The sequence below is a fragment of the Erythrolamprus reginae genome, chromosome 8 (assembly GCF_031021105.1).
Source record: "Erythrolamprus reginae isolate rEryReg1 chromosome 8, rEryReg1.hap1, whole genome shotgun sequence".
Classification (NCBI taxonomy): Eukaryota; Metazoa; Chordata; class Lepidosauria; order Squamata; family Dipsadidae; genus Erythrolamprus; species Erythrolamprus reginae.
Genome location: NC_091957.1, coordinates 22,483,798 through 22,510,291, shown reverse-complemented (window position 1 = coordinate 22,510,291; position 26,494 = coordinate 22,483,798). Strand labels below are relative to the sequence as shown.

The window sequence follows — 26,494 nt, the reverse complement described above, 5'->3', positions numbered from 1 at the left end:
GCGCCAAGAGGCTGAGCCTGGCGAGAGGCCCACCGGCCAATTGGCGGGCAGCAGGGCGGCGCGACCGGCCAATCAGAAGCCGCAACGAGGCCATCTCATCTGCATGAACAGGGCTATAGTTTAGTGCGCGCCGGCCGCGTCTTCCTCAGTTGCCCGGGGGTGCGCGAGGCGAGTAGTGTTGCAGCAGCTACGTTTCCTCCCATTTTTCTTTAAGGAAAAAAAAATACAGTTGTTACAATTTTAGTTCCTTAGGTGCTGCTGCAGCGCGAGAGCTTAAGGTAAGTTGGGGGGAAAGCGTTTTCCTTTGGAGGAATTGGGGGGGTGGGGGGTTATTTTTGCAGCAAAACTATATGCATCTGTGCTTTGCAATTTCTTTCAGGCGTTTGCAAGCTCTTTGATTTCAAGATGTTTCGAAATTTCCTTTTTATTTTGCAAAAGAAGGAAATAGATAATGCCTTGGGGGTCAGGATTCCCTTTTGCAAACATTTGCATTTTGCTAGCGTAAAAAGGGACCTCGCAGTTTGCTTCCTTTTCATTTTCAGCATTTTATCATGTATTTTTTTAAAAACCAAAACATTGATTTAATATTTTTATTTAAAGTTTGCATCATGGCACCCCAGACCAGTAGTTTTCTTAAGCGAGTGCTCCAAAGAAGCTCAACATGGTGCCCTTTAGTTAATCAGGACTACATGACCTATGATTCTCTGCCGGCCGATAACAGGTGGTGGTGGTGGTGGTGGGTGGGGTGATATAGTAGTCCCAAGTAGTGGAGGAGGGCATGGTTGGGGGGGGAAACCCCTAGCCTGAAATCAAAGCAAGGTGAAAAAAATAGGGTAAAAAGAATCTGACCTTTAGTTTCATCTCCTGCAAAGGAAATAGGATGCTGTAAGGAAAAGAGGAAAAAAACCCCTTTTTTAAATAAAATAAAAGGATGCTCCAGATCCATTTTTTTGTCTGTATCCTAGGCAGTCAAAGATGGATAAGTTCCTTCTTTTGTTAAGGAGAGGACTGCAGAGAGGCATAAATTGTAAATTTAATAAATTAAATTAAATGGAGAGGGGCCCAGGAGTACCAAACCTCTTGTTCCTACTCATATGCACAGAAAAACCTGTAGGTTTTTTAAAAATTTATTTTTTTCTTTTAACATACATTATTACTTAGTGAACAGTATGTTGTCTGGGTTCCTTTGCTTTATACACAATACTTAAACAATAATACTATTTAAGTATACAGAGTAATACTCTTCTCAACTTCTAAGGGTTACTTTATACTTAGTAACTGTGGTAATTTGTATCTATGTAACAATACACACATAATAATACTTTCCCCATTTCTAATTTTTACTTCTAATTTGGGATGTGAAATAAAATCCAGCATTAAAAGGGGTTCTATATCTATAGAAAACCTGCAGGTTTTTTTCCCTTTTACATCTGCAACCCCCCCCCCCCCAAAAAAACCCCCACCACTTTTCACTTGCTTTGCTAGCCCTGTTCAAGTTTAATTTCTATTTTCTTAAAACATTAGGATCTAAGCTGCAGCAGGACCAGATCTTCGGGGGGGGAAATTATCTTTTTTGGGTGGCGGGAGTGGAGGTGAGGTCCCTGGGCATCTTTTTCAGAAGCCATTTGCAACAGGCTGCCTTTGTTGGCTTGTAGGTAGCCGAGATGCGGGCATCCTTCGCACGTGGATAGTGGGATCCTCCTTTAATAGAGGGGAGGGCACCACGTGCAGACGCCCCCCCACTCCTTTCTTAAGGCGGAAATGATGAAGAGATGGAGACGGCTTGGAGCAGCTGGAGGCGGTGCGGTCCGCCCTTCCGTGTGCCGTACATATTTCCGTTAACAAGCCATGATTGATGGGCAGGACAGTTGCTGCGTAATGCAGAAAGTCGCATATGCTCAAAAGACGGATTCCATTCAGGTTCAGTCCGCTGGGGTGTTTTTTTTTGCAAAAGTGTGAAGTTTTGTCCTTGGCCGCGTGCAAAAGCCAAAATTTCCCCATCCTGAGGAGAGGCTTAGTCACGTCCTCCCATCCAGTGGCCTGGCTTATAAGCTGGCTGCCTGAATCATCCTTTTTAAATTATTTTGCATGCTCCTTCTTGTGCAATTATTGACACAAAAGGTGAACAGTGCACCCTTTTAAAAAGTCCTTGCAACGGGCTCCTGCGTGTCTGCCTTCCCAAATATTTAATATGTGGGGAATTCTTTTCCCTCTGCCTTCTGGGAGTGTTTGACCCCAGCTGGTGGCTGCAGGGAGGTGGGGGGGGTGTACTCCGATACCTATAATCCCCATCCAGCATCAGGTGCAGATGATGAGAATTTAGGTTTCCTAGAGCTTTTGGAAGGGCTTGTATCTTTCAGAGGGCTTGGCAAAAAAATTCCAATTTCTGCTTTTAATTTGGAGAGAAGCGGAAGGTTTGAGAGTTGGCACAATTGCAGGTTTCTCATGGGCAATAGGTGAGAAAGTAGTATAAATTCCAGCCTTTAGCCAAGAGGTGAAGGAAAAACCCTTCAATAGAAAGTTAGCACCTCAGGGTTTTAAGCTTATATTCTCCTGGGTATTTATATATTTTCCCAGCTTTCCTTGAGGTGCTAACTTTCTATTGAAGGGTTATTCCTTTGCTTCTCTTTCTATACGGAGTCGGCATACAAATCTAAGAAATGAAATACACACACACACACACATGATTTTTTGTCAAGTCATTATCAGCAAAAATATTTTTATTTCAAATATTTATATTTTCATTGTCAGCAGAAATGTTACATACATACATACATACATACATACATACATACACTGCTCAAAAAAATAAAGGGAACACTTAAACAACAGAATATAATTCCAAGTAAATCAAAACTTCTGTGAAATCAAACTGTCCACTTAGGAAGCAACACTGATGGACAATCAATTTCATTTTGTTGTCAGCGCATTCAACTTTGTACAGAGCCAAGTATTCAATGAGAATATTTCATTCATTCAGACCTAGGATGTGTTCTTTGAGTGTTCCCTTTATTTTTTTGAGCAGTGCATATACATACACTTCCTGGGTAATTATATCCCTAGTGCAGCCCCAGATGGTCAGATAGGGTGAAGGAAATGATCTCAGCAGCTCCAAAACTAGGTGTGGTGTCATAATGTGGATTTCCCATTTCGGAGTTTGGCGAAGGTCCCAAAATAGATCCCTGGAGCTTCAGGAAAAGAATTTTAAATAGCTTGACCAGTGAAGCAAAAAGGCCAGTAGAGTACAGGAAGTCTCGACTTAGTGCCACAAATAAATTGCAAAATATATGTTGTTAAGCGAGACGTTTTGTTAACCAGGCTTTTCGGGCCCACTTTGTAACCTTTCTCGCTAGAGTTGTTAACTGGAATCATCGCGTTTGTTAAGTGAGCAACACGGTGGTTCAGTAAATCTGGCTTTCCCATTGCCAGAAGGTCACAAAAAGATGATCGTGTGTGATTCCGCAACACCACAACTCTCCGAAAGGTGCACCAGTTTGCCAAGCATCCAAATTTTTGATCATGGAATCATGGGGATGCTATGACGGTCGTTGAGTGCGGAAAATGGTCGTCGGAGAGGGGTGGTGTACAAATCTAATAAATAATAATAATAATAAATAATAATAATTGTAAGTTTCCCTTTTGCCCGTGCCATTGTAACTTTAACCGGGTCGAGAACTATCCGTAAGGTAGTTCTACGTAGTAAGGAAGAGCAAGGACGAGATTTGATGGCTTATCCCTCAAACCACAATCACAGTCCGGATCCCATCAAAAAACCTCCAGCTCTTCCATTCCGCTCTGGATTCCTGTTCCCGTGATCGCCCTTGGTAACTGTAGTTCGGCAAGCGAGGAAGCTTTTATTATCGCTCTGAGAAACTCTGGGCTTAGGAACAAAAGCGACCCAAATTTTTATTCTTTGATTCTGAGGAATTTTTTTTTAAAAAAAATAAATTTTCCCCTGGCTGTTGTGCAGAAACCGAGTCATTCCGATTCCAGAACTGATTTCCTGCAAGGTGGATTTTTTTTTTTTTACAGTTACGTAAAACGCTGAGTCAGGTCGAGCAAAGACATTTGAGAGCAGGCTCGGTTGCCAAGCGCACGGATGTGTGAGAGGGGAGAGAGGCTCCATTTTATTCACCTGCAGCCCCGGAAATACATGATATATCTATTTTTTTATTTTATTTTTAAATTTCCATGAGAGTTTTCAGGGCAGCGCTTCATTTGAAGGTGACCTTAGCGGGAGGAAAGATTCACGCAAGGGCACTAGCTTCTGTTCCGGTAAAAACCCTGTGAAATATATTCTGTGTTTCTCTCTGCAGGGCAAACACTGGAATTGCAGGGAATGTGATGACTTGTTTGCAGGGGTTTTTTTTTCCTTTCCTTCCCCCAGGTCATTTTAAAGATTTTTTTAGCTTGGGAGTTGTTTTTTTATTGTTTTATTGTTATTTATATTGTTTAATATAAATTAATCTACGGTAAATATATTAATTTATATTGTTATTTTTGTTTAATTTTTGGGTCTGCCTTCTTCAAATTCTTCCAGTGCATCCATTTATATCTTCTTCCTTCTGTTGAAATATGAATAAAAATGTTTTTAGCTAAAATATGAGCTAAAAAATAAAATAAAAATATTTTTTAGCTCATTTTAATAAGAGTTAAAAATATTTTTAGCCTGTTCTTCAATGGGAAATACCAGCACGGCCCAGTTTCCTAGCTAAAACTGAAATCTGGACCCTGTCTTCAGATTGATCTGTGGATTAGATGGGTGGGTTGGATCACCCCTGTAAAGCTTTGGTCTGAGTGGTGTGCCAGCTGTGGATGATGGGAGCTGTTCTTTTTTAAAAAAAAAAAATCAATTCATGTTGCAAGTTCCTCCTCGCCAATCCGTCAGTGGTGTTTTAATTCATTCAATTGATGTTTGCATAAAAATCAATAAAAACTTATTTTAAAAAATGATTCAATTGATCTTGCTTCATACGAGCAAGAGCGACACTGGGTGGTTCACATTTAGCCGTCCTGTGCAAAATGCCACAGGCCATAAAATGAAAATATAATAGAATGGCAAGGTTTTTGTTCAGAAGGCTAGATTTCTATCTGGGTTTATCCCATTTTTAAAAAAAATAAATATGAAAATTGAGAGAGAGAGAGAGAGAGAGAGAGAAGGTATTTGGTTCAGACATGGCAGAAGGAGCAGGGTTTTTTGTTTTTTTTTGTTTGCCTTTTCATCAGTGGTGAGAAATGCTAATTATCCTTAAGGGAGCAAATTGGTTTTTCAAGGAAAGGAGAGCTTTGACTTCAAGGACAGCCAAGCAATGCATTTATATCTTGCATGAATGAAAATCTTTCTCTTTCTTTCTTTCTTTCTTTCTTTCTTTCTTTCTATCTATCTATCTATCTATCTATCTATCTATCCTTCTTTCCTTCCTTTCTTCCTTCCTTCCTTTTTTCTGTTCTTTTCCTTCCTTCCTTTCTCTCTCTTTTTCTTTTCCTTCCTTCCTTCCATCCATCCATCCATTTTCTTTCTTTCTCCCTGTGTTTCTCTGGATAATATGATCCTTCTTTCTTTCCTTATACAGTATTCATTTTCTTTCTCTTTTACCTTCCTTCCTTTCTCTCTTTCTCTTTCCTTCCTTCCTTCCTTCCATCCATCCATTTTCTTTCATTCTCCCTGTGTTCCTCTGGATCAGGGGTAGGCAAAGTTGGCTCTTCTAATGACATGTGGACTTCAATTCCCAGAATTCCTGAACTAACATCATTGGCTCAGGAATTCTGGGAGTTGAAGTCCACAAGTCATAGAAGAGCCAACTTTGCCTACTCCTGCTCTGGATAATGTGATTCTTTATTCCTTCCTTCCTTCCTTCCTTCCTCTTTCTTGCTCTTTTTCTAACTCTTCCCATCTCTCCCTCCCTCCTCTCTCCTCACCCCTCCCCAAGTTTCTAGACCTCAGTGTATTTGCTGGTGTGCAACTTGTGTGCAACTTTGTACACTTTGGAAAAAGCTGCTTCACATAACTGGCTTCCAGAATATGTGGATAAGTTGGTTTTTTTTTAGAAAGTTAAAACATTCTCCCCTCCTTGTCCTTTCTCTTTCAGACCAACAACATGTCCATCCTTAAGATCCACGCCCGTGAAATCTTCGACTCCCGTGGGAATCCCACCGTTGAAGTAGACCTTTTCACCAACAAAGGTTAGCCGCCTTGGAAGAACCTGGCCCCCTCCCCAAATTTAAAAATTCAAATTCAATCCAATAAATTAAATAAATAAATTCTTAAATCGGTTTTGTTTTTGGCTCATGAGCCTAGAAAAATGGATCGCCTTCCTTCGGCTCAACCAATGGGGGTCTCCTGTTTTTCCCACCAGGTCTCTTCCGTGCTGCTGTTCCCAGCGGAGCTTCAACCGGTATCTACGAGGCCCTGGAACTCCGTGACAATGACAAGACGCGCTTCCTGGGGAAAGGTAACCCCCTTTTGGCTAGTGGTGGTTATATGGTTTTTCACCTGAAAAACTGTTGCTAGCAGTGTCCATGTGGAACTAGAAAAGCTGCCAAAAAGGGCCACAAGAATGATCAAGGAAATGGAGCCCCTCCCTTATGAAGCCAGGTTGCAAGGCCTGGGTCTCTTCAGCCTTGAAAGACGGCGTTTAAGGGGGGACTTGATCGAAGGGTATAAAATCATGCACGGGATAGAAAAGGTGGATAGAGGAAAATTCTTTTCTTTATCACACAATCCTAGGACGAGGGGGCCCTCCCTAAAACTCATAGGTAAGAAAGTGAGGACAAATCAAGGGAAATGTTTCTTCACCCAAGAGGTCGTGACAGCTGTCAGCCTTGATAGCTTCAGAATTCATGGATGCCAAGTGTGGTTATAGAACCGGATGTCCAAGTGCGGCCTCTATGTTGGTTGAGGCAGGCAGGCAGGGTTCCCTTGGGTACTGTTAGTATGTCTCGGTGCAGCCTTGTGCAAAACCGTCGACATACACACAGCAGTTATTGCAAGGGTGTAGTTGCGTGATCCAGCCAATAAAAGACACAGACTTAATATTTAACAAAGTATTATTTACATATATACAACACAAAGTAGCAGAAGATAACAAACCCGCACACAGCTAAGAATATCTCAAAGTAAACTCCCCCCACAGGGAAAAGTACTGGCGCCCTCTTGTGGCCAAACCAGTCAAAGCTCTTAAAGATATATTACAACTTTACAGTTGTAAACGACCATTGGTAGTTTAATACATGGCAACCCCAAAACAGGTGAGTACCATGTACTAACAGGTACCATTTATTGGGGGTCAAGGGAATATGCTGGCTCTGTTAAAAAAGTGCTATTGCTAACATGTTGTAAGCCATTCTGAGTTTAAGGAGAAGGGCGGCATTTAAAAAAAAAAATCGAATAAATAAAATAAAATAAATATTCGCTCCATAAGACGCACAGACATTTCTGTCCCTGTTTGGGAGTCGCAGAAGTGCATCTTATGGAGCGAAAAATACAGTGACTCCCTCTTCATTGAATACACGCTCAATAAATATCTCCTTGCAAACACGGCTTATTCCAGACGGAATAAGGTCACCTCTATTTTTCATACCTTCGGTCTTCATCTTGGAGCAGAATGGAAGACTTCCTTTCTGGAAGAGGCTAATTGCTCCTGTTTACTGTTCTCTTAAAAGACCCCATAACCCCCTGCATCTGGCCAACTAAATGGAGTGTTTTTACTGGCCCATTGCCCTTCCTGTCACCAATGTGGAGTTTTGTTCAAGCAGATATATTCTCAGTGTGCTCAGAGGGAGAAATATCTGCCTCTACCTAGGATCAAACTCTCACCCTCCTGATTGGGAGGTGAGAGCGCCACCTCTAGGCCGCTGGATTGAACTCACAGCCTTCTGATTGGGAGGCAAGAGCGCCACCTCTAGGCCACTGCACTACTCTGCCCCTTGTTCACTGTGCTTTGGGAAATTCTGGATGGATGGCTTGTTCACCTGGTTCAAGTGCCACCAGTGGGGAAACGATTTAGTGTTGTAATAAAAAAAAAGTTTTTGTTCTATTTAGGAGATGCAAAGCTGAATTTGATTGTCATTTTATATTGGTAATTAAAATCTAGTTTAGTATAAAACTTTTGATTCTTTTATAACCACTTCTTCCCTCGTGTTAAAAGTCCACAAACAAGCTTTAAAATTGAACCTGCAACATCAACTAGAAGTGGGAGTCAGAAACATCAACGCAACTTCAAAAAAACTCACCACACAATTGCAAAATCTGTCACGCAACACAACATAGCTAAATAATCTGTTTTCTTGCCCTGGGGAAAAAAAAAAGATTAGATCCATAGGTGCCTTTTCAGGTTTAGAAAAACAATTGTAAAACCAGTTTAGATTCGCCAAATGGAAAAAACGCTTGCGCCTTCAATGGTGTCTTACGATATACGGTAGAAGTGTTGGCACGTGAACCACAGTTGAGTTTGACGTCTTTAAAAAACAAGCATCCTGTTGACACTGGAGGGATAGGCGGTAAATTCAAGAAGAAACACTGAGCTGCAGTTTTTGTAACGTGAAGCACCGTTTCGACTTTGGTGGATATCCGTGGCAGGTCCATTTTAAGCGTGGATGAATTCATTCACATTCTCCAATTCAAAACGCTTCGGATATCCGTGGCAGGACCGTTTTAAGCGTGGATGAATTCATTCACGTTCCCTAATTCAAAATGTTTGTGAATTATCTCTGGCGGGTCCATTTTAAGCGTGGATGAATTCATTCACATTCCCCAATTCAAAACTTTTGTGAATATCTGTGGTAGGTCCATTTTAAGCGTGGATGAATTCATTCACATTCCCTAATTCAAAATGTTTGTGAATTATCTGTGGCCGGTCGAATTTTAAGCGTGGATGAATTCATTCACATTCCCCAATTCAAAACATTTGTGGATATCCGTGGCAGGACCGTTTTAAGCGTGGATGAATTCATTCACATTCCCTAATTCAACACGTTTGTGAATTATCTCTGGCGGGTCTATTTTAAGCGTGGATGAATTTGCTCATGTTCCCCAATTCAAAACATCAAATTAAACTCCTTTCTCAGATACACTCTTTCTGTCCCCGGAGGGTCTCTCTCTCTTGCTGTGCATTTCATGCGCGCTCTCTATTTTTTCTTCCCTTCCATGCACGAAGTTGCTTCTTTCGTCTTCTTTTTGTGGGCGTTCATCTTTTCCTTTCTTTCTTTCTTTCCTTCCCCATCTCTCTCTCTCTCCTTCTCTTCTCCGCCACCAACTTCGTGGCCCCTCAGGTGTCTCCAGAGCTGTTAAGTACGTTAATATGTTCCTGGCACCTGCGCTGTGTACTCAGGTAAAGCCCATGCACACTGACTGAGCTCTTGCAATCTTGCATGATTTGGAGGGCTGGCGTCCTCGCCGGATGGAGCGTCTTCGCATTTGTTCAGAGAAAAGGGGATTTTACAGCCTGCACGCTTGGATTTCTTGGCTTGAGGACTAGGAGCCTGAAACTGCCTGCCTGCCTGCCTTCCCTTTACTAATGCTTGTTTTACCATGGGGACTTTTTGGGGTTTAAGTGATGGATCTTGGTTGTTCCTTCCAGGTGTCTCAAAGGCTGTTGAGCATGTGAATAAAACTATCGCACCCGCCCTGGTTAACAAGGTAGGCATGCTCCCCCTTATGCTAACCCTGTTGTGTAGGCTGAGCACTGTGAAGCATTTGTGTGTGTTTTTTAAAAAAAAATCATTTGCATGGAGGGGGGTCTGTGTGTTTCCAAGGATGTCCGAAGGGGTAAAACCCAAGCATCATGCACCATTTGGGAAGGACGGTGGGGCTAAAACAGGACGTTGTGGTTTTAGTCTCAAAAAATTCTAACACCGATAGTCCCCGGATTGCAAAATTCTAACACAGGATTTGAGCACTAAGCATTCATTTAGTGACAGTTCCAAGTTAACAAGGGCACACAATGACGTTGACTTACAGAACTGTGTCTCCTCCCCCCCCCCCTAATAGTTACCAGCTTTTGTAGCATCCCCATGATTTTGTGATTGAAAGAAAAGGTAGCAAAGAATTCCTTTTAAGGTTTAAGCCTGGGTTGTCCAACTTTGGAAAGTTTTTAAGACCTGTAGGCTTCAACTCCCGGAATTCCTCAGCCAGCCATGCTGGCTGGGGAATTCTGGGAATTGAAGTCCACAAGTCTTAGAAGTTGCTAAGGTTGGAGTCCCCTGTCATGCTGGCTGGGGAATTCTGGGAGTTGAAGTCCACAAGTCTTAGAAGTTGCTAAGGTTGGAGTCCCCTGTCATGCTGGCTGGGGAATTCTGGGAATTGAAGTCCACAAGTCTTAGAAGTTGCTAAGGTTGGAGTCCCCTGTCATGCTGGCTGGGGAATTCTGGGAGTTGAAGTCCACAAGTCTTAGAGCTGCCCTATTCCACAGGGTGTCCAGCAAACCTGGAAATCACGGAATTATCAGTGAAATCAGCAGTTCAGGAAATATCAGGGAATTCATTAAAAAAAAAATCGGGAAAAACCAAACTATTAAAATGTTTAAAAGTCAGGGAAAAATCATGTAAAAACCTAAAAAACACCAGATGGCGCTGCTGGGCAGAGTCAAACAAAAATGAGCATACCTGTGGCAACAACTTGCTTCCTCGGCTATCGATATTTCTCCACGGCTTAGTTGTTTGGTATGATGTCATCTATGACCACACTTCATTATTATTATTATTATTATTATTATTATTATTATTATTATTATTATTATTATTATTATTATCTAGATCACAAGTTACAAGGAAATGTTAGGGAATTTCAAAATGCTTTTTCCCCTGGACACCTTGATTCCAACACCCATATTTTAAGCTAAAGGTTCTTGGTTCATACCGTTTAATTCACAAACTACAATTGGAAGACACAGTGAACGTGTGTGTGTGTGTGTGTGTGTGTAAGTTGATCACCAAGAGCTGGGGATCAGTTTCTCAACTCTCTTTCCCTCCCCCTGCAGAATGTAAGTGTGGTGGAACAGGAGAAGATTGACAAGCTGATGATAGACATGGATGGATCTGAGAACAAGTGTAAGTAAAAGAGGTGGCGCACCTACATAAGGCGGAAGGAAAATTACTGTATTTTTCGGAGTATAAGATGTATCCCTACATGGCTTAGGACCAGGTTACTTACGGGACCGCCTTCTGCCTCATGAATCCCAGCGACTGGTCAGGTCCCACAGGGTTTGCCTACTCCAAGTCCTGTCAGCCAGGCAATGTCCACTTAGGAAGCAACACTGATGGACAATCAATTTCATACCTAGGGGTAGAGCCTTCTCTGTGGCAGCCCCGGCCCTTTGGAATCAACTCCCACCAGAGAGTCGTACCACCCCCACCCTCGTGTCCTTCCGCAAGCCTTTAAAAACTCGCCTCTGCCGGCAGGCTTGAGGCCATTGAGCACTGGTACTCTGTTCCGGCCATACATATATGATTGTAAGCGGAATGAACGGGAATGTTTTTTTAAAAAAATAATTGAGGTTTTAGACAAAATTTAAATTAGTTTTGATTAATGTGTTTCTCATATATTTTTTTGTATTGTTCTCACTTTGTAAGGCACCCTGAGTCTGTGGAGAAGGGCAGCATAGAAATCCAAATAATTGATAAATAATAAATAAATAAGGTGATCACCCCCATAAAAAGAGGCTGAAAATTTTTGAGCGCATCTTATACTCCGAATGTAGCCACGCCCATCTTTCGGGCCCTGCCCTTCGTACCATTAATGTAGACTGAGGACAAAAATGTGGTGCGTTATCTTCTGTGTGACCCTTGTAACCTCCCCTATAGGGGAAATCTAGATCACTTCAAGAACTTCATGAATCGTTTTAACAACTAGCGTGTCGCTTAACTGACCGAAAAGGGCATAAACTGAGGCTCAACTCCAATGAACAACTGTCATGCTTAGCAACGGAAATTTTGAGCTGTATCGCAGTTGTAAGTCGAGGACTCCCTGAATTATTGTCCGCCGAGGATTTCATTGGAGCCAAAAATGGGCTAATGTTGAACGGGAGAGCAAGCACCAGAGATAGAAAAAAAAGGGGGGGGGATTATTCCAGCCCCAAAATAGCATAATTCTGTTCATCTTTATTTAAAACATGCCAGATGGGGGGGGGGGAATTAACTTGAGAGCAGCAGCATTTGTGTGAGAACTGATTGCAAGTGAATAATATTCCTCTTTGTGTGTGTCTTTACGGCAGCTAAATTCGGTGCAAACGCCATCCTGGGAGTTTCCCTTGCAGTGTGCAAAGCTGGGGCAGCAGAGAAGGAGGTACCTCTGTATCGCCATATTGCCGATCTGGCTGGAAATAAAGAGGTCATTTTGCCGGTGCCGGTAAGTTTTATTTTGGTGTGCGATGTGGAAGGCGGACTCTGGGTTGCAGATCAAATCTTTTGAGCATGGGCCTAAAATTAAGAAGCATAAGAGATAATACATCTGGAAAATAAGCTAAAAAGTGATTAATTTGGCAGAAAGTTGAAAATTAAAGGAGGTAAACCCAGGTGACAAAAATAGGAGGATGGAGGCAGCATTAAAATAATAGTAGATTATTTCTTATCAAATTTTATTTGTTATCAAATTTTATGCAGTTGTTCATACCGTTTAGCACACTTACATTTCATATTTGGTCTCGTACAATTTTTTTATACACTGCTCAAAAAATAAAGGGGACCCTTAAACACAACACAGTATAACTCCAAATAAATCAAAACTTCTGTGAAATCAAACTGTCCACTTAGGAAGCAACACAGATTGACAGTCAATTTCACCTGCTGTTGTGCACATTCAACTTTGTACAGAACAAAGGATTCAATGAAAATATTTCATTCATTCAGATCTAGGATGTGTTATTTGAGTGTTCCCTTTATTTTTTTCAGCAGTATATTTAGAAATAATTAAGTCTGGGATAGTCAAGAGAGAAATAAGATATTTCTCTCTTTTTAAATGGCGGTGGGGTTTTTTGTGTGTGTCTGTGTGTGTTTCTTTTTTTCTTCTTTTTTTGATGACCTGCTTGTTATATGGTTATCATGATTATATATATTGTAAGTTATTTTTATAAATAAACCATATATGCATCTCTTATTTATTTTTAAAAAATCATTATTAATAAATATACATTAAAAAGATATATAAACAACAATTAACAATAAACACAAAAATAAAGAAAAACAAACAAACATAAGATGGACATCTATAGTGCATTATAAAAGGTGTGATAACGGCAATAAAGAAAAATTCAAGTAGTATATTCAATATGTAGTATTTGTTCATGTTAAACAAAAGAAATGAACTATATTTCTAAATTATTCTATATCTTCATAAAACTATTTTGTATTAAGTTAGAAACATAGAAGATTGACGGCAGAAAAAGACCTTATGGTCCATCTAGTCTGCCCTTATACTATTTCCTGTATTTTTAACTTAGGGTGGACATATGTTTACCCCAGGCATGTTTACATTCAGTTACTGTGGATTTACCAACTACGTCTGCTGGAAGTTTGTTCCAAGCATCTACTCTTTCAGTCAAATAATATTTTCTCACGTTGCTTCTGATCTTTTCCCCAACAAACCTCAGATTGTGCCTCCTTGTTCTTGTGTTCAGTTTCCTATTAAGTTTTCCTATGTATGAATCTTATGTAACAAAGTTAGCTTCTATTTGGGATGTTTATGAGATTTCTAAAGTTTCTATCTAAGCTTACATAAAGGATATGTATATCTTTTAAATAATAAAATTTACAATTAAAAAAACAAAAAAACTTTAAAAAAATAGTAGATTTACCTAGAAGAATATTATAGATAGATAGATAGATAGATAGATAGATAGATAGATAGATAGATAGATAGATAGATAGATAGATAGATAGATCGATCGATCATGGGAAAGATACAAGTTTAAGAATAGCTCCGACTTTGGAATGAAGCCACGGTTTCTGAACTGCTTGTCTGCTAAGCATAAAACGGATTAAGATTAGATGTACTCAGGGAAGGAGAAGAAGGAAGAGGAAGTAGAAAGGAAGGGGAGGGGGGAGAGAGGAGGGAAGTAAGAAAGAGGTGGAGAGGAAGAAAGAAGGTAGAGGGGAGAGAGGGAGACAGAGAGAGGGGAATAGTATGAAATATAGAAGGAAAGCAGACAGGAGTTAAAAGTATAAAAGGAGCAAACCAAAGATATATCCTAGCACACGTATGTATACCTCCTTTTGGCACACGAACCAAAAAATGTTCTCCATCACTGTTTTAGAGGGTCATTGAACCACTTGGAGATTTAGCTGTGTCCTCAGGGTCACCTGAGTAGTGCAGACTACAGCACACCATTCCTACAGACACTACTACTCCTGGTAGTGCAGACTACAGGAACCGTTACTACTACTCAGGTGATTCCGAGGCCACAAATCAATCTCCCAAGTGCTTCCGTGACCCTCTAAAACAGTGGTTCTCATTCACAGCCCAACTTTTATTTCGCTTCTGGGCACGTCCACCACATGTGGTAATGTGGCGGGGTGGCGCAGCTGGTAGAGCGCTGTACTGCAGGCCACTGAAGCTGACTGTAGATCTGTAGGTCAGCGGTTCAAATCTCATCCCCGGCTCAAGGTTGATTCAGCCTTCCATCCTTCCGAGGTGGGTAAAATGAGGACCCGGATTGTGGTGGGGCAATAGGCTGGCTCTGTTTAAAAAAGTGCTATTGCTAACATATTGTAACCCACCCTGAGTCTAATGAGTGCTTTAAATTATATTAGGATTTTAGGGTTTTAATTGTATTAATTGGATTTAGATATATTATTATCTGTATAGTCTGGAAGACAGAAGGGAAAGGGGGAACACGGTCAAAACATTTAAATATTAACGGGTTAAATAAGTTTCAGGAGGGAAGTGTTTTTAATAGGAATGAATACAAGAAGAAGGGGGCACAATCTGAAGTTAGTTGGGGGAAGCAACATGAGAAAATATTATTTTGCTGAAAAAGTAGTAGATCCTTGGAACAAACTTCCAGCAGACATGGTTGGTAAATCCACAGGAATTGAATTTAAACATGCCTGGGATAAACATAGATCCATCCTAAGATAAAATGCAGGAAGTAGTATAAGGGCAGACTAGATGGACCAGGAGGTCTTTTTCTGCCGTCAATCTTCTATGTTTCTATGTTTTTTATATATGCTGAGAGCCGCCCGAGTCCTCTGAGAGAGGCGGCATACAAATTCAATTAATAATAATGATGATGATGATAATAATAATAATAATAATAATGAGAAGGATGGCATTAAAAAATCAAATAAATAAATAAAATGTGCCGTGTATTGTTATGCATTTCCAACATTCTTTTTTTTAGATTATTACAAATTTTGGCTAATCTCACCAGGGCATAGTGCCACCAGTAGAACATCTTGCATAAATCTTGCTCTTTACATGGTATTGATATTGTCCATTTGAATTGGTTTTTATGCTGGTTCTCTTTGGATTGTTGGCTAAAACCCGCCTCCTTGATTGTCTCCAAAGGCTTTCAATGTGATCAATGGTGGATCTCATGCTGGGAACAAGCTAGCCATGCAAGAGTTTATGATTCTTCCGGTTGGGGCAGAAAGTTTCAAGGAAGCCATGCGGATCGGGGCAGAAGTGTACCACAACTTGAAGAACGTTATCAAGGAGAAGTACGGCAAGGATGCCACCAATGTGGGTGACGAAGGAGGCTTTGCCCCCAACATCCTGGAGAACAAGGAAGGTAAAATTGGCTGGGCATGGATGGATGGATGGATGGTTATTAATTAATTAATTAAACTTGGATTTGTATGCTGCCCCTCTTCGAGGACTCGGGGTGGCTCAAAACATAATCAAAGAAAACATAAGAATACATCTGGACAATGTTCCCTCTAATTTTTTTTCAGTGTGGGCAGAAAAGTACAGTGTCTGAGCAGCAGTCCCTTTGGGACTAGGCGGCACAGAAGTCAAAACAAATAAATAAATAAATTTTCATGCCTCAGCGCCTGTTTTTTTTCTCATAGATGTCACCTAAGACAACTTATTGTGTAATTATTTGGGACTCAGTGCTGGAGCATAATAAGGTCCCTTCCCACTATGTTATTCTGTTATTTTATATTTCAATTGATATAATTATCCTCTTATAATAGGCCATCATGTCTACTCCTCCTTCTTATACATTCTTCTTAAAAGAAACAAAAAACCCTTATACAATTTTTTTCCTAAGTTAGGAAAAGAAAATTCCCTTATTTTTATTAAAAGAAATTAATAATAAAACAAAACCAAAATCTATTACTTTTAAAACTAAAACAACCAGCAAAACCAGAAACACAACTATTAATAAATTCATGCTTTAAAATCTTCATTTCTTAAATATTTATCATATTATCACAAAATGTTCGTAAGACGACGGGTTCCTATCACGAGGTACTACTCTATATGAATTTTCCAACCTTAAAGAGAAAAATTCACTCAGTTGAATGAATTTTATTCATGAATTTTTCTATTCCATTCCATTCTATTCTATTCTGACAAACTAAGTCATAAGGACAATGGACAAAATTCTTGGCGGTTTGAGAATCACACAGCCATAGCTATAGCCTTTAGACTTATATACCGCTTTACGGTACTTTATAGTCCTTTCTAAACAATTTATAGAGTCAGCCTATGGCCCCCAACAATCTGGGTCCTTATTTTACCCACCTCGGAAGGATGGAACGGTGAGTCAACCTTGAGCCAGTGGTGAGATTTGAACTGCCAGATTGCAGGCCTGGCAATTTAATGCTAGCGTCCATCCTTAAAATAGCAGATAAATCTTGATCGGCTTTTGCTCAATTGCTTGTTAACCAGCCCTTTGCTCAGCACCTCTGTTTGTGTGGGTTTTTTAAAATTTAGCTCTGGAGCTGCTGAAGAATGCCATTAGCAAGGCTGGCTACACGGATAAGATTGTCATCGGAATGGATGTGGCAGCGTCTGAATTTTACCGTGATGGGAAGTACGATCTGGACTTCAAATCCCCAGATGATCCTAGCCGATACATTTCTCCTGATCAGTTGGCTGACCTCTACAAGACCTTTGTCAAAAACTACCCAGGTGTGTTTCGAATTCAGATCCTACTCCCTGAATCCTTTAGTTTGAAAGTTTTCTTTTGCACGCCAAGAAAATCACTCCAGGAAAGAGTGAATTTGCAAAGGAAGACTAGATTCCTCCCTTCCTTCCTTCCTCCCTTCCTTCCTCCCTTCCTTCCTCCCTTCCTTCCTTCCTTCCTTTTATAACGGGTCTCCAATCTTGGCAACTTTAAGACTTGTGGACTTCAAATCCCAGAGTTGAAGACCACAAAGTTGCCAAGGTTGGAGACCCCTGCTTTATATTAAAGCATTGAGAATCAATGTAAAAGCAAATAAGGCGGGCGATTGGGGAAACCCCAGGGAGGGTGGAGGCCCTGATTCCTCCCAGGAGATTCCTAGAAAGGCCCCACAGAGGCTTCTCCCCACCTTTTCTGGCCCTGTTTCCTCCCAGGTGATTCCTAGAGAGCCCTCAGAGGCTTTTTCCCGCCTTTTAAGGCCCTGTTTCCTCCCAGGAGATTGCTAGGGAGGCCCCATGGAGGCTTCTCCCTGCCTTTTCCGGTTACAGTTTCGGAGGCTCGGGTTTGTAAGTGGAAAATGGTTCTTGAGAAGAGGCAAAAAAATCTTGAACACCGGGTTCTTATCTAGAAAATTTCATAAGTAGAGGCATTCGTAGGTAGAGGTACCACTGTATTGTTCTATTGTAATTTTGGCTGCCGTTAATATATGCAATGTTATATAATACTAGTTTTTCCCCATGTTTCCTCCGTCCTTCTCAGTGGTTTCCATTGAAGATCCCTTCGACCAGGACGATTGGCCAGCCTGGAAGAAGTTCACAGCCGAGTCTGGGATCCAGGTGGTGGGCGACGACCTGACGGTTACCAACCCGAAACGCATCAGCAAAGCTGTGCAGGAGAAGTCGTGCAATTGCCTCCTGCTCAAAGTGAACCAGATCGGCTCAGTCACCGAGTCGCTGCAGGCGTGAGTCTTCTGTCCCAGAGGGAAGCGGAAACCGGGGAGGGGGAGGCAGGCGGGATCTTACAAATCTCCAAAAATCCCAGGAAAAGAGAACACAGGTAGTGTGTCAAACAGGGGTGGGTGTGTGGGTGTGTGTATGGCATCTTGACATCACTTGCCTTGAGAACAGGGCCAAGTTGGCTCTTCCATGACATGTGGACTTCAACTCCCAGAATTCCTGAGCTAGCATCATTGGCCTAGGAATTCTGGGAGTTGAAGTCCACAAGCCACAGAAGAGTCAACTTTGCTTACCTCTGCTTGAGAAGAAAGGAAATATGGTTTTTTTTTAAAGCAAATTCGCTGCCGGGCTTCTCTCACTGGAGAATCAGATAGTCCTCGACTTAAAAAAGTTTGTTTAGTGACCATTCAGAGTTACGACAGCACTGAAAAATGTGGCTTGTTATATGATAAGGGAGTAAGCTGTGCTACTCCTAAGTTACAAAAACTATACAGAGGAAAACATGGAGGGAGAAAATATCCAGCTAATAACCCAGGGACATGAGTAGTACTCCATATAACCAGACCAGATAGCTTAAGGATATAAATATTATTCACATTTATCAGTGTTTTACATTCACAACTATGTTCAGTTCTGGAGACCTCATGTACAAAAAGATATTGATAAAATTGAATGGATCCAAAGACGGGCTACAAAAATGGTGGAAGGTCTATAAGCATAAAACTGATCAGGAAAGACTTCATAAACTCCATCTGTCGAGTCTGGAGGACAGAAGGGAAAGGGGAGACACGATTGAAACATTTAAATATGTTAAAGGGTTAAATAAGGTCCAGGAGGGAGGTGCTTCTAATAGGAAAGTGAACGCAAGCACAAGGGGGCACAATCTGAGGTTAGTTGGGGGAAAGATCAGAAAATATTATTTGACGGAAAGAGTAGTAGAGGCTTGGAACAAACCTCCAGCAGACATCGTTGGTCAATCCACAATAACTGCATTTAAACATGCCTGGGACAAACATCTATCCATCTTAGAGATAAAACACAGGAAATAGTATAAGGGCAGACTAGATGGACCATGAGGTCTTTTTCTGCTGCCAATCTTCTATGTTTCTATCAAATATCATAGTCACTAACAATCTTAGTCATTCACAAATAACATCAATCAATCTTATCAATACATACTTCGTACTACACACACTAGTTCTTACAACAGTTCTCCCCCACGAGGGGAGATATAAATAAATATATATAAATATAAATCATATTTATTTATGATTTATTAATTAATTGGATTTATATGCCGCCCCTCTCCGAGGATTTATGGCTTACTGCATCACCAACTCTTAAAGCAACAATGTACTAAACCATTTAAACATACATTGCTGGTTTGCTTTGCATATTGTTATGCACATAGCCATTAACATGATTGACGACCGGTTTTCACATTTTACAACCGTTGTAGCATTCCTGAGATCAGGTGATCAAAATTCAGACGCTCGCTTGGCAACTGACTCGTAATTACAATCTTTATTAAAGATAAATGGGGGAGGGGATACAGAAAGCAAAAGGACTATGCAAACGTTAGTACAAATCTATATGAATTTAGAGTATGCAGTTATAAAACAAAATACACACTTTCATAAGGGAAGAAAATAAAGAGGAGAAGCTAAAGAAAGAAAGGAAAAGAGAAAAGGGGGGAGAAAGAGGGAAGAAAAATTAAAAAGAAAAAAGAAGAAAGAAGTAAGAAATAAGTTCATCTATGAGTTTATCAAATGTCGTAAATAGTGTCAACTTATTTGTTGACCCGACTACTCTACTACAGCATTTAAGATCTTTACTATCAATATAGATAAAAGTTTTAGGTTTCTAAACTTGGGTTAAAGTTTAAGTTTTGTGGATTTGGATTTGTTCATCCTTTTATCAATGATTCATAATATTATTTTATAGGTTTGTGGGATAATTGTTTGGGTGAAAGGTAAGAGGATCATGATGGAATTGTATATTGTCTTTTCTCCAGCCAGGTGTACCATTTGTTCCACCCTTTGTAGAACTCTGATTCCTCTTTGTCCTGTAGTTCGAGGGTCATTAAGTGCCGTTAAGTGGGTCAGAGTTTTGTTAAAATGAATCCAGCTTTTGTGTCGTTGGTTTTGCTTGTGGGACGCTGGCTGGGAAGAAGATTGCAAACGGTGATCATGTCTCCAATATTTTAATCACATGGCCATGGAGGATGCTGCTGCAACAGTTATAAATGTGCAGACCAGTCATAAATCCCCTTTTTGCCATGCTGTTATAACTTGAACAGTCGCTGTTGGTTGTAAGTGGAGGACTACCTGAATTTTAAACAGTCCCAAGAGGACAAAGTAGCATCGAATTCAAAATTCAGGGGGAAAAAATAACCAGTCTCTGGTTTTGATCTTTGATTGCCGGCTTGAAAAATCACCCTGTTGTCTCCTTTCTTCCCCCCCCCCCTTTTTTAGCTGCAAGCTGGCTCAGTCCAATGGATGGGGGGTTATGGTGAGCCATCGCTCCGGAGAGACGGAAGATACCTTCATTGCCGACTTGGTGGTTGGTCTCTCCAGCGGACAGGTAAGGGTTTACCTGCCAAAAAAAGGTTGCTGGAAGGATGTGGGGGATGTTGGGGTTGTGCTAAGGCCTAAAGGGTGCATAGGGAGGAAGAGCTGGAAGGAAATACCGGAAAGAATTTGAGAGATTGGGCAGAATTGTTTCAATAAGACCTATCAGGATGTGAGACACTTGTTTGTGGCTTTCTACAGCATTGAATGGCAGCCATTTTGAAGGTGCGTGGACTTCAACTCCCAGAATCCCCTCAGCCAGCATAGCATAGCTGGCTGAGAGGATATTGGGAGTTGAAGTCCACACAAATTCACAATGGCTGTTGACGAGAAAGGTTGATGTCTTCTATAACCAATGTCGTCGTGTTGCGTTTTGATATTCTCTTCCTGCTCGGCAGCTGTCACGAGGCTGAATTGGCCAAGATGGCTGAATTTTTTTTCTCCTAGTCTTTTTTTTTCTTCCCAAAAGTTTTTAATTTTTCTCCACCTTCACAAGTACAGATTCAACATGTATATATATCTTCCAGTATTACATACATCATACAAAGTTTATAATTGTACATTTTTGCCCTTTATTCATAGACCCCTATTTCATTTAAAAAAAAATTGTTAAGCAACAGTAGCCTGCCCCTTTAATTACCCTTTCTTGCACCCTCCTTCCTTCCTTCTTTTCCTTTCTTTCTTTCTTTCTTTCTTTCTTTCTTTCTTTCTTTCTTTCTTTCTTTCTTTCTTTCTTTCTTTCTTTCTTTCTTTCTTTCTTCTTTATTGGCCAAGTGTGATTGGACACACAAAGAATTTGTCTTGGTGCATATGACCTCAATGTAGATATGTCCTTTCCCTTCACTCCTCCTAAACCTCTCTCTCCCTCTTTCTTTCTCTCTCCACCTCTCACTCCTTCTCTCCTTTCCTTTGTACTTCCTCTTCACCCCTCTAGTACCTTTCCTGGGTGTCCCAATCTGTTACTTATATTAGCAGACTGTTGCTGCAATCCACTTTAAAGACAGTACCAATCACTAGTTTTTTTAAAAAAAATGTTGCTCATAACTACAAATAAAGTTTTTTGTTTTAGGTATATGACACCAAATTCCTCTTCCTCTCCTAAAAAACAATTTTCTGCTAGGCTTGAGGAGTTTCTCTTATCCCACATCCTATGAGGTGCCCCTATCGATCACTCGGGGATTAACTGCCCGTTTTAGGGCCTCCAGGCAGATAAATTTGGGCAATGAAAACGGAGCTCCGTTCCCTTGCACCGTTCCACTCTGACATAACTGCCAGAAGTCCCTTAAATAGAAATAAAAGGCTATAAAATTTTGAAAAAATTAAAAATACGAAGTCCAAGCATTTGCGGACGATTTGGTATTCATCCTAGAAGAACCATTAGAAACACAAGAACAACAAGGGACAGAAGGAAAAGAAAAAGGGACAGAAGAAAAACTGATCAGGAAAATATACAACTACTTATTGTGATTTTAAATGGGATGGGGAAATAGTCAAAAAAGCATCATAATCTGGGCAAAAAAATTCGGTTATAATATGAAATGGGAGAAACTCTAGGGCAGTGTTTCCCAACCTTTTTTGAGCCGCGGCACATTATTCACATTTTCAAAATCCTGGGGAACATTGAGCGGGGGGTGGCGCAAAAAAGTTTGGACAAAAAAATCTCTCTTCCTCCCCTTCGCTCTATTTCTCTCTCCCTCTTTCTCTCCCTTCCTCTTTCTCTCTCTCTCCATCCCTTTCTTTCTCCCTTCCTTCCTCTCTCTTTTGCTCTTTCTCTCTCCCTCCTTCCCCCCTATGCTGTCTCTTTCTTTCCTTTCTTTCTCTCTCTCATTCTGTCTCTCTTGCTATCTCTTTCTCTCTTCCTTCCTTCTTTCCTCTCTCTTTTGCTCTTTCTCTCTCCCTCCTTCCCCCCTCTTGCTGTCTCTTTCTTTCTCTTTCTCTCTCTCTCTCATTCTGTCTCGCTTGCTGTCTCTTTCTCTCTTTCTTTCTCTCTTCCTTCCTTCCTCTCTCTTTGCTCTCTTTCTCTCTCCCTCCTTCCCCCCTCTTGCTGTCTCTTTCTTTCTCTCTCTCTCATTCTGTCTCTCTTGCTATCTCTTTCTTTCTTCCACGGCACACTGGTTGAAAAACACTGTGGTAGAGGATAGGTGCAAAAGCTAAGAAAATATCAAAGAAGGACAACTTAGGAGTTAGAAAATAATAATAGATTTGTATAAATATATACAACACAAAATGTATGTTTATAAATTGGTATACTGTATTAACATATTAGTATGTGTAAAGGACAATGGAACCATATGTATAGATATATAGATGTAAAGAAAAAAATGAATATATAAGCGGACGTATACTGATGCGGAAATGTTGCAAAGAGGAAAACTTGTTCAATACTATTTAAAAAACTGTTTAATAAAAATTGAATTAAAAAAAGAAAAGAAATATTGATGTATTGTTATGAGAATGAGAACTCTCTGGCTTGATGGAGAAACTGGTTAAATCCTGACTAAGTAGTCTTTTTTTGTGACATGAAAATGATGCCATCACTTGCGAGTTCTCAGTTCCTTGTAGGTTCATATTCATTGGTTAATTTTCTTTTTCCAGATTAAAACTGGTGCTCCTTGCCGATCTGAACGTTTAGCTAAATACAACCAACTTCTAAGGTAAGAGTGATTTTTAATGGATAGATTTCTTTGGGGTCAAAGGGGCAGCATCACCTTTTTCATCTATGACAGTGTTTCCCAACCTTGGCAACCTGAAGATATTTGGACTTCAACTCCCAGAATTCCCCAGCCAGCGAATGCTGCCTGGGGAATTCTGGGAGTTGAAGTCCAAATATCTTCAAGTTGCTAAGGTTGGGAAACAATGATCTATGATCTGTGGCTGTAATAAAGACCAAATTGTTTTGTTGAATTGTTCTCTAAATTCTGGATTCCTGTAAGATTGCAAAGTCCTGTTCTGCACATCAAGAGCACTAGGAGAAAACAATTATTTTTATTTAAATATTCAACAAAGTACAGAATGAGTCAAAATAAGACAGAACATTGAGTAATATTTTTTTTCATTTTCTGCCTTTGATCTTTATTGTCATTGTTCTGCTACTTTAAAACCGTGAAACCTGATTTAATTTTAATGTCAATTTTTATGAGTTCTTTTATTTATGGGGTGTATTAAATTGCCCCCTGCTGGAGCCCATCTTTTGAGGGAGGAAGGGTGGTTTTTCAAATACGAAAGATAAATAAAAGAAATAATTTTCCCTTTTAATTTTTCCCCTTGCTTAATGTAGACAGGTGAGATCAGACTAATGAGAATAATAGGCGTAACAATTCTGCAGGAAGTGATGCAATACTGGGGAATTCTGGGAGTTGAAGTCCACCTAGTTTAAACTGGCCAAGGAGAAACATTACTAAATTGTCAATGCAACTTGGTTTTGGGGGGGGGGACTGCAATGATACCCCCTCCCCCCATATTTCACTGGTGGGTCATCTATAGGTAGTCCTCGATTTACAAAATTTCATTTAGTGACCATTTGAAGTTACTACGGTGCTGAAAAAAGTGTCTTTTCGCATTTACAACCATTGTAGTAAACCACTCGTGATCAATGTTAAGTGTTAATGAGTGTGCAGAGTAGCCCTTGAGTTACCAAGGATTCACAGAGGAAACGTGGAGGTGGCATATATCCTGCTGATAGCCCAGAGATACAAGCAGTAATTCAGATAACCAGATACATTAAGTGTATAAATATTATTTACTTTGGCAATTAGCTTAGTCAAAAACAATCCTAGTCATACACAATTACATCAATCAATACTCATAATTCATACCCTGTTTCCCCGAAAATAAGACAGCATCTTATATTAATTTTTGCTCCCAAAGATGTTCTACGTCTTATTTTCAGGGGATGTCTTTTTTTTTTCCAATGAAGACGAATTCACATTTATTGCTGAACAAAAAAAAAAGAACATTTATTATATGCTATACAGTAGTTGTCATCACAAACCAGTACAACCAGACAAACTGAATCCTATCAAATAATTTCTTACTACTACCGTACCATTATTTCCATGTACAACAATTATACTTTCTTCAAATATATGTTCTATATGTTCTGTTCGGGAACGCTGCGAAACGACATGACTCCTACGTCTTACTTTCGGGAGTGACTTATTTTTGGGGAAATGGTATATTATAAGCCTCTCTCAATACATTAAACAATACTTCAAGCCTTACTTACAAAACACATTAAACCATCATTTAAACACACAGTTCTACAATATAGTCACACAGACAAACCATAAATTGAGCCGAGGTGGCACAGCAGGTAGAGTGCAGTACTGCAGGCCACTAAAGCTGACTGTAGATCTGTAGGTCAGCGGTTCAAATCTCATCACCGGCTGAAGGTTGACTCAGCCTTCCATCCTTCGGAGGTGGGTAAATTGAGGACTCGGATTGTGGGGGCAATAGGCTGGCTCTGTTAAAAAGTGCTATTGTTAACATGTTGTAGGCCACCCTGAGTCTAAGGAGAAGGGCGGTATTAAAAATAAATAAATAAATAAATAAAATAGAAGAAGAGAGTACTGTAATCAGAAAAGAAGGGAGGGCCTCTGGCGCCCTCTATATGGCTAACTGCAACATTAACTCTTAAAGCTATAGTGTTATAATTCATTTAAACATAAATTGATAGTTTATTTATATACAGTAATCCCTCGTTTTTCGCAGGGGATGCGTTCCAAGACCACCCATGAAAAACAAATTTCCGTGAACTAGATGAAAGATATTTTTTAATATATTTAATGAATATTTGGACCCTTTGCATTAAACAGTCATTCTATGTTTCTCAGCTGGAACTGCATATGATATCCTACCAGTTTCTTTAATAGAGTACAGTAGTACTGTAGAAGAATTTTATGAATTTTTAATGGATTTAAAATTTTCAATGGATTTAAGCCCCCTTTGAAATCCCGTGAAATAGTGAATCCACAAAAGGTGAACCACGAAGTAGCGAGGGATTACTGTATCGCCAAACCCAATCAGTTACATACATAGTACTAACAATCGCGTGATCAAAATTCAGACACCCGGCAACTGACTTGTGTTTATGACGGTTGCAGAGTCCCAGGCTTACGTGATTTCCCCTTTCACGACTTTCTGACAAGTGGGGAAGCCATAGAATCATTTTAACGTCCGTGTTCCAAAGCTTTAACAATTTCAGCAATTTAATAACTTATTTTTTCTTGTGCGTTGTGGTCATAAAGTCGAGGATTGTGATTTTCTTCCTGTGGGTCTTTCAAAATGTATTTTTTTTTTTTTTAGAATTGAAGAGGAGCTGGGAAGCAAGGCCCGTTTCGCCGGCCGGAATTTCAGGAACCCCCGAGTCAACTAAAAAAAACCCCCGAGGCTGTCCCAGGACGAAGCCACTCACTTAGTTCCCTCTTCCCCCCCTTCTTAGCGCCTGCGTCATAGCAAAGGAAGAGCAGCTGACGGAAATGGTTCGATGTTTTTGCAAGCCTGTAATTCTTCTCTTTCCCCTTCACCCACATGCTTCCCTTCTCTCCAGCTGTTGCTTTCAAGAAAGTTGCTTGAAAGTTGCAAGAAAGTGAAGTTGCTTGTGGGATGGGTGGGTGGATTGGCTCAAGGCAGGACGGTTCGCATGTCTTTTCATCGCTGGGATTGGAGAGCCCCCCCCCCCCCCAAATTATACTGTAAACCATTTTTTTGCTGCCTTTGCTTGAGTCATTTGTTTTCCCCCCTCCTCACTTCGCTGCTCTTCTCCGATCCTCAACTCCTATCCCCCCCCTCATCCCCTTTAGTGTATGAAAAAGATTTGCAAGCCATCTGAGCTCTTCCCTTTTCAAAAATACACGCCACTCCCAGAAATTCTCTCTTGTGAGGCAAATAAAAACACAGAAACGCT

The 26,494-nt window shown here is 40.4% G+C and overlaps 1 protein-coding gene across 2 annotated transcripts; it reads left to right on the top strand.

The window, feature by feature from the left end:
* On the top strand, positions 1-26,494 carry ENO1 (enolase 1). Of its 2 annotated transcripts, none has more exons than XM_070759233.1 (12): positions 1-278; positions 6,090-6,183; positions 6,357-6,452; positions 9,579-9,637; positions 10,977-11,046; positions 12,210-12,343; positions 15,500-15,722; positions 16,874-17,071; positions 17,823-18,024; positions 20,494-20,602; positions 23,185-23,243; positions 25,894-26,494. In XM_070759233.1, exons 2-12 carry the CDS (start codon positions 6,099-6,101, stop codon positions 25,961-25,963), a joined length of 1,305 nt encoding a protein of 434 aa, XP_070615334.1. In that variant the 5' UTR covers positions 1-278; positions 6,090-6,098; the 3' UTR covers positions 25,964-26,494. The 2 variants fall into 2 exon arrangements, with proteins under 2 accessions (XP_070615334.1, XP_070615333.1); XM_070759232.1 differs by lacking the exon at positions 1-278 and adding an exon at positions 3,833-4,275.

Coding starts and splice junctions, on each gene's coding strand:
- ENO1 (XM_070759232.1), top strand. CDS start 4,192: ATGAGAGTTTTCAGGGCAGCGCTTCATTTGAAGGTGACCTTAGCGGGA. Junction 6,453..9,578: donor GACGCGCTTCCTGGGGAAAG/GTAACCCCCTTT, acceptor TGTTCCTTCCAG/GTGTCTCAAAGGCTGTTGAG. Junction 20,603..23,184: donor TTGGTCTCTCCAGCGGACAG/GTAAGGGTTTAC, acceptor TTCTTTTTCCAG/ATTAAAACTGGTGCTCCTTG.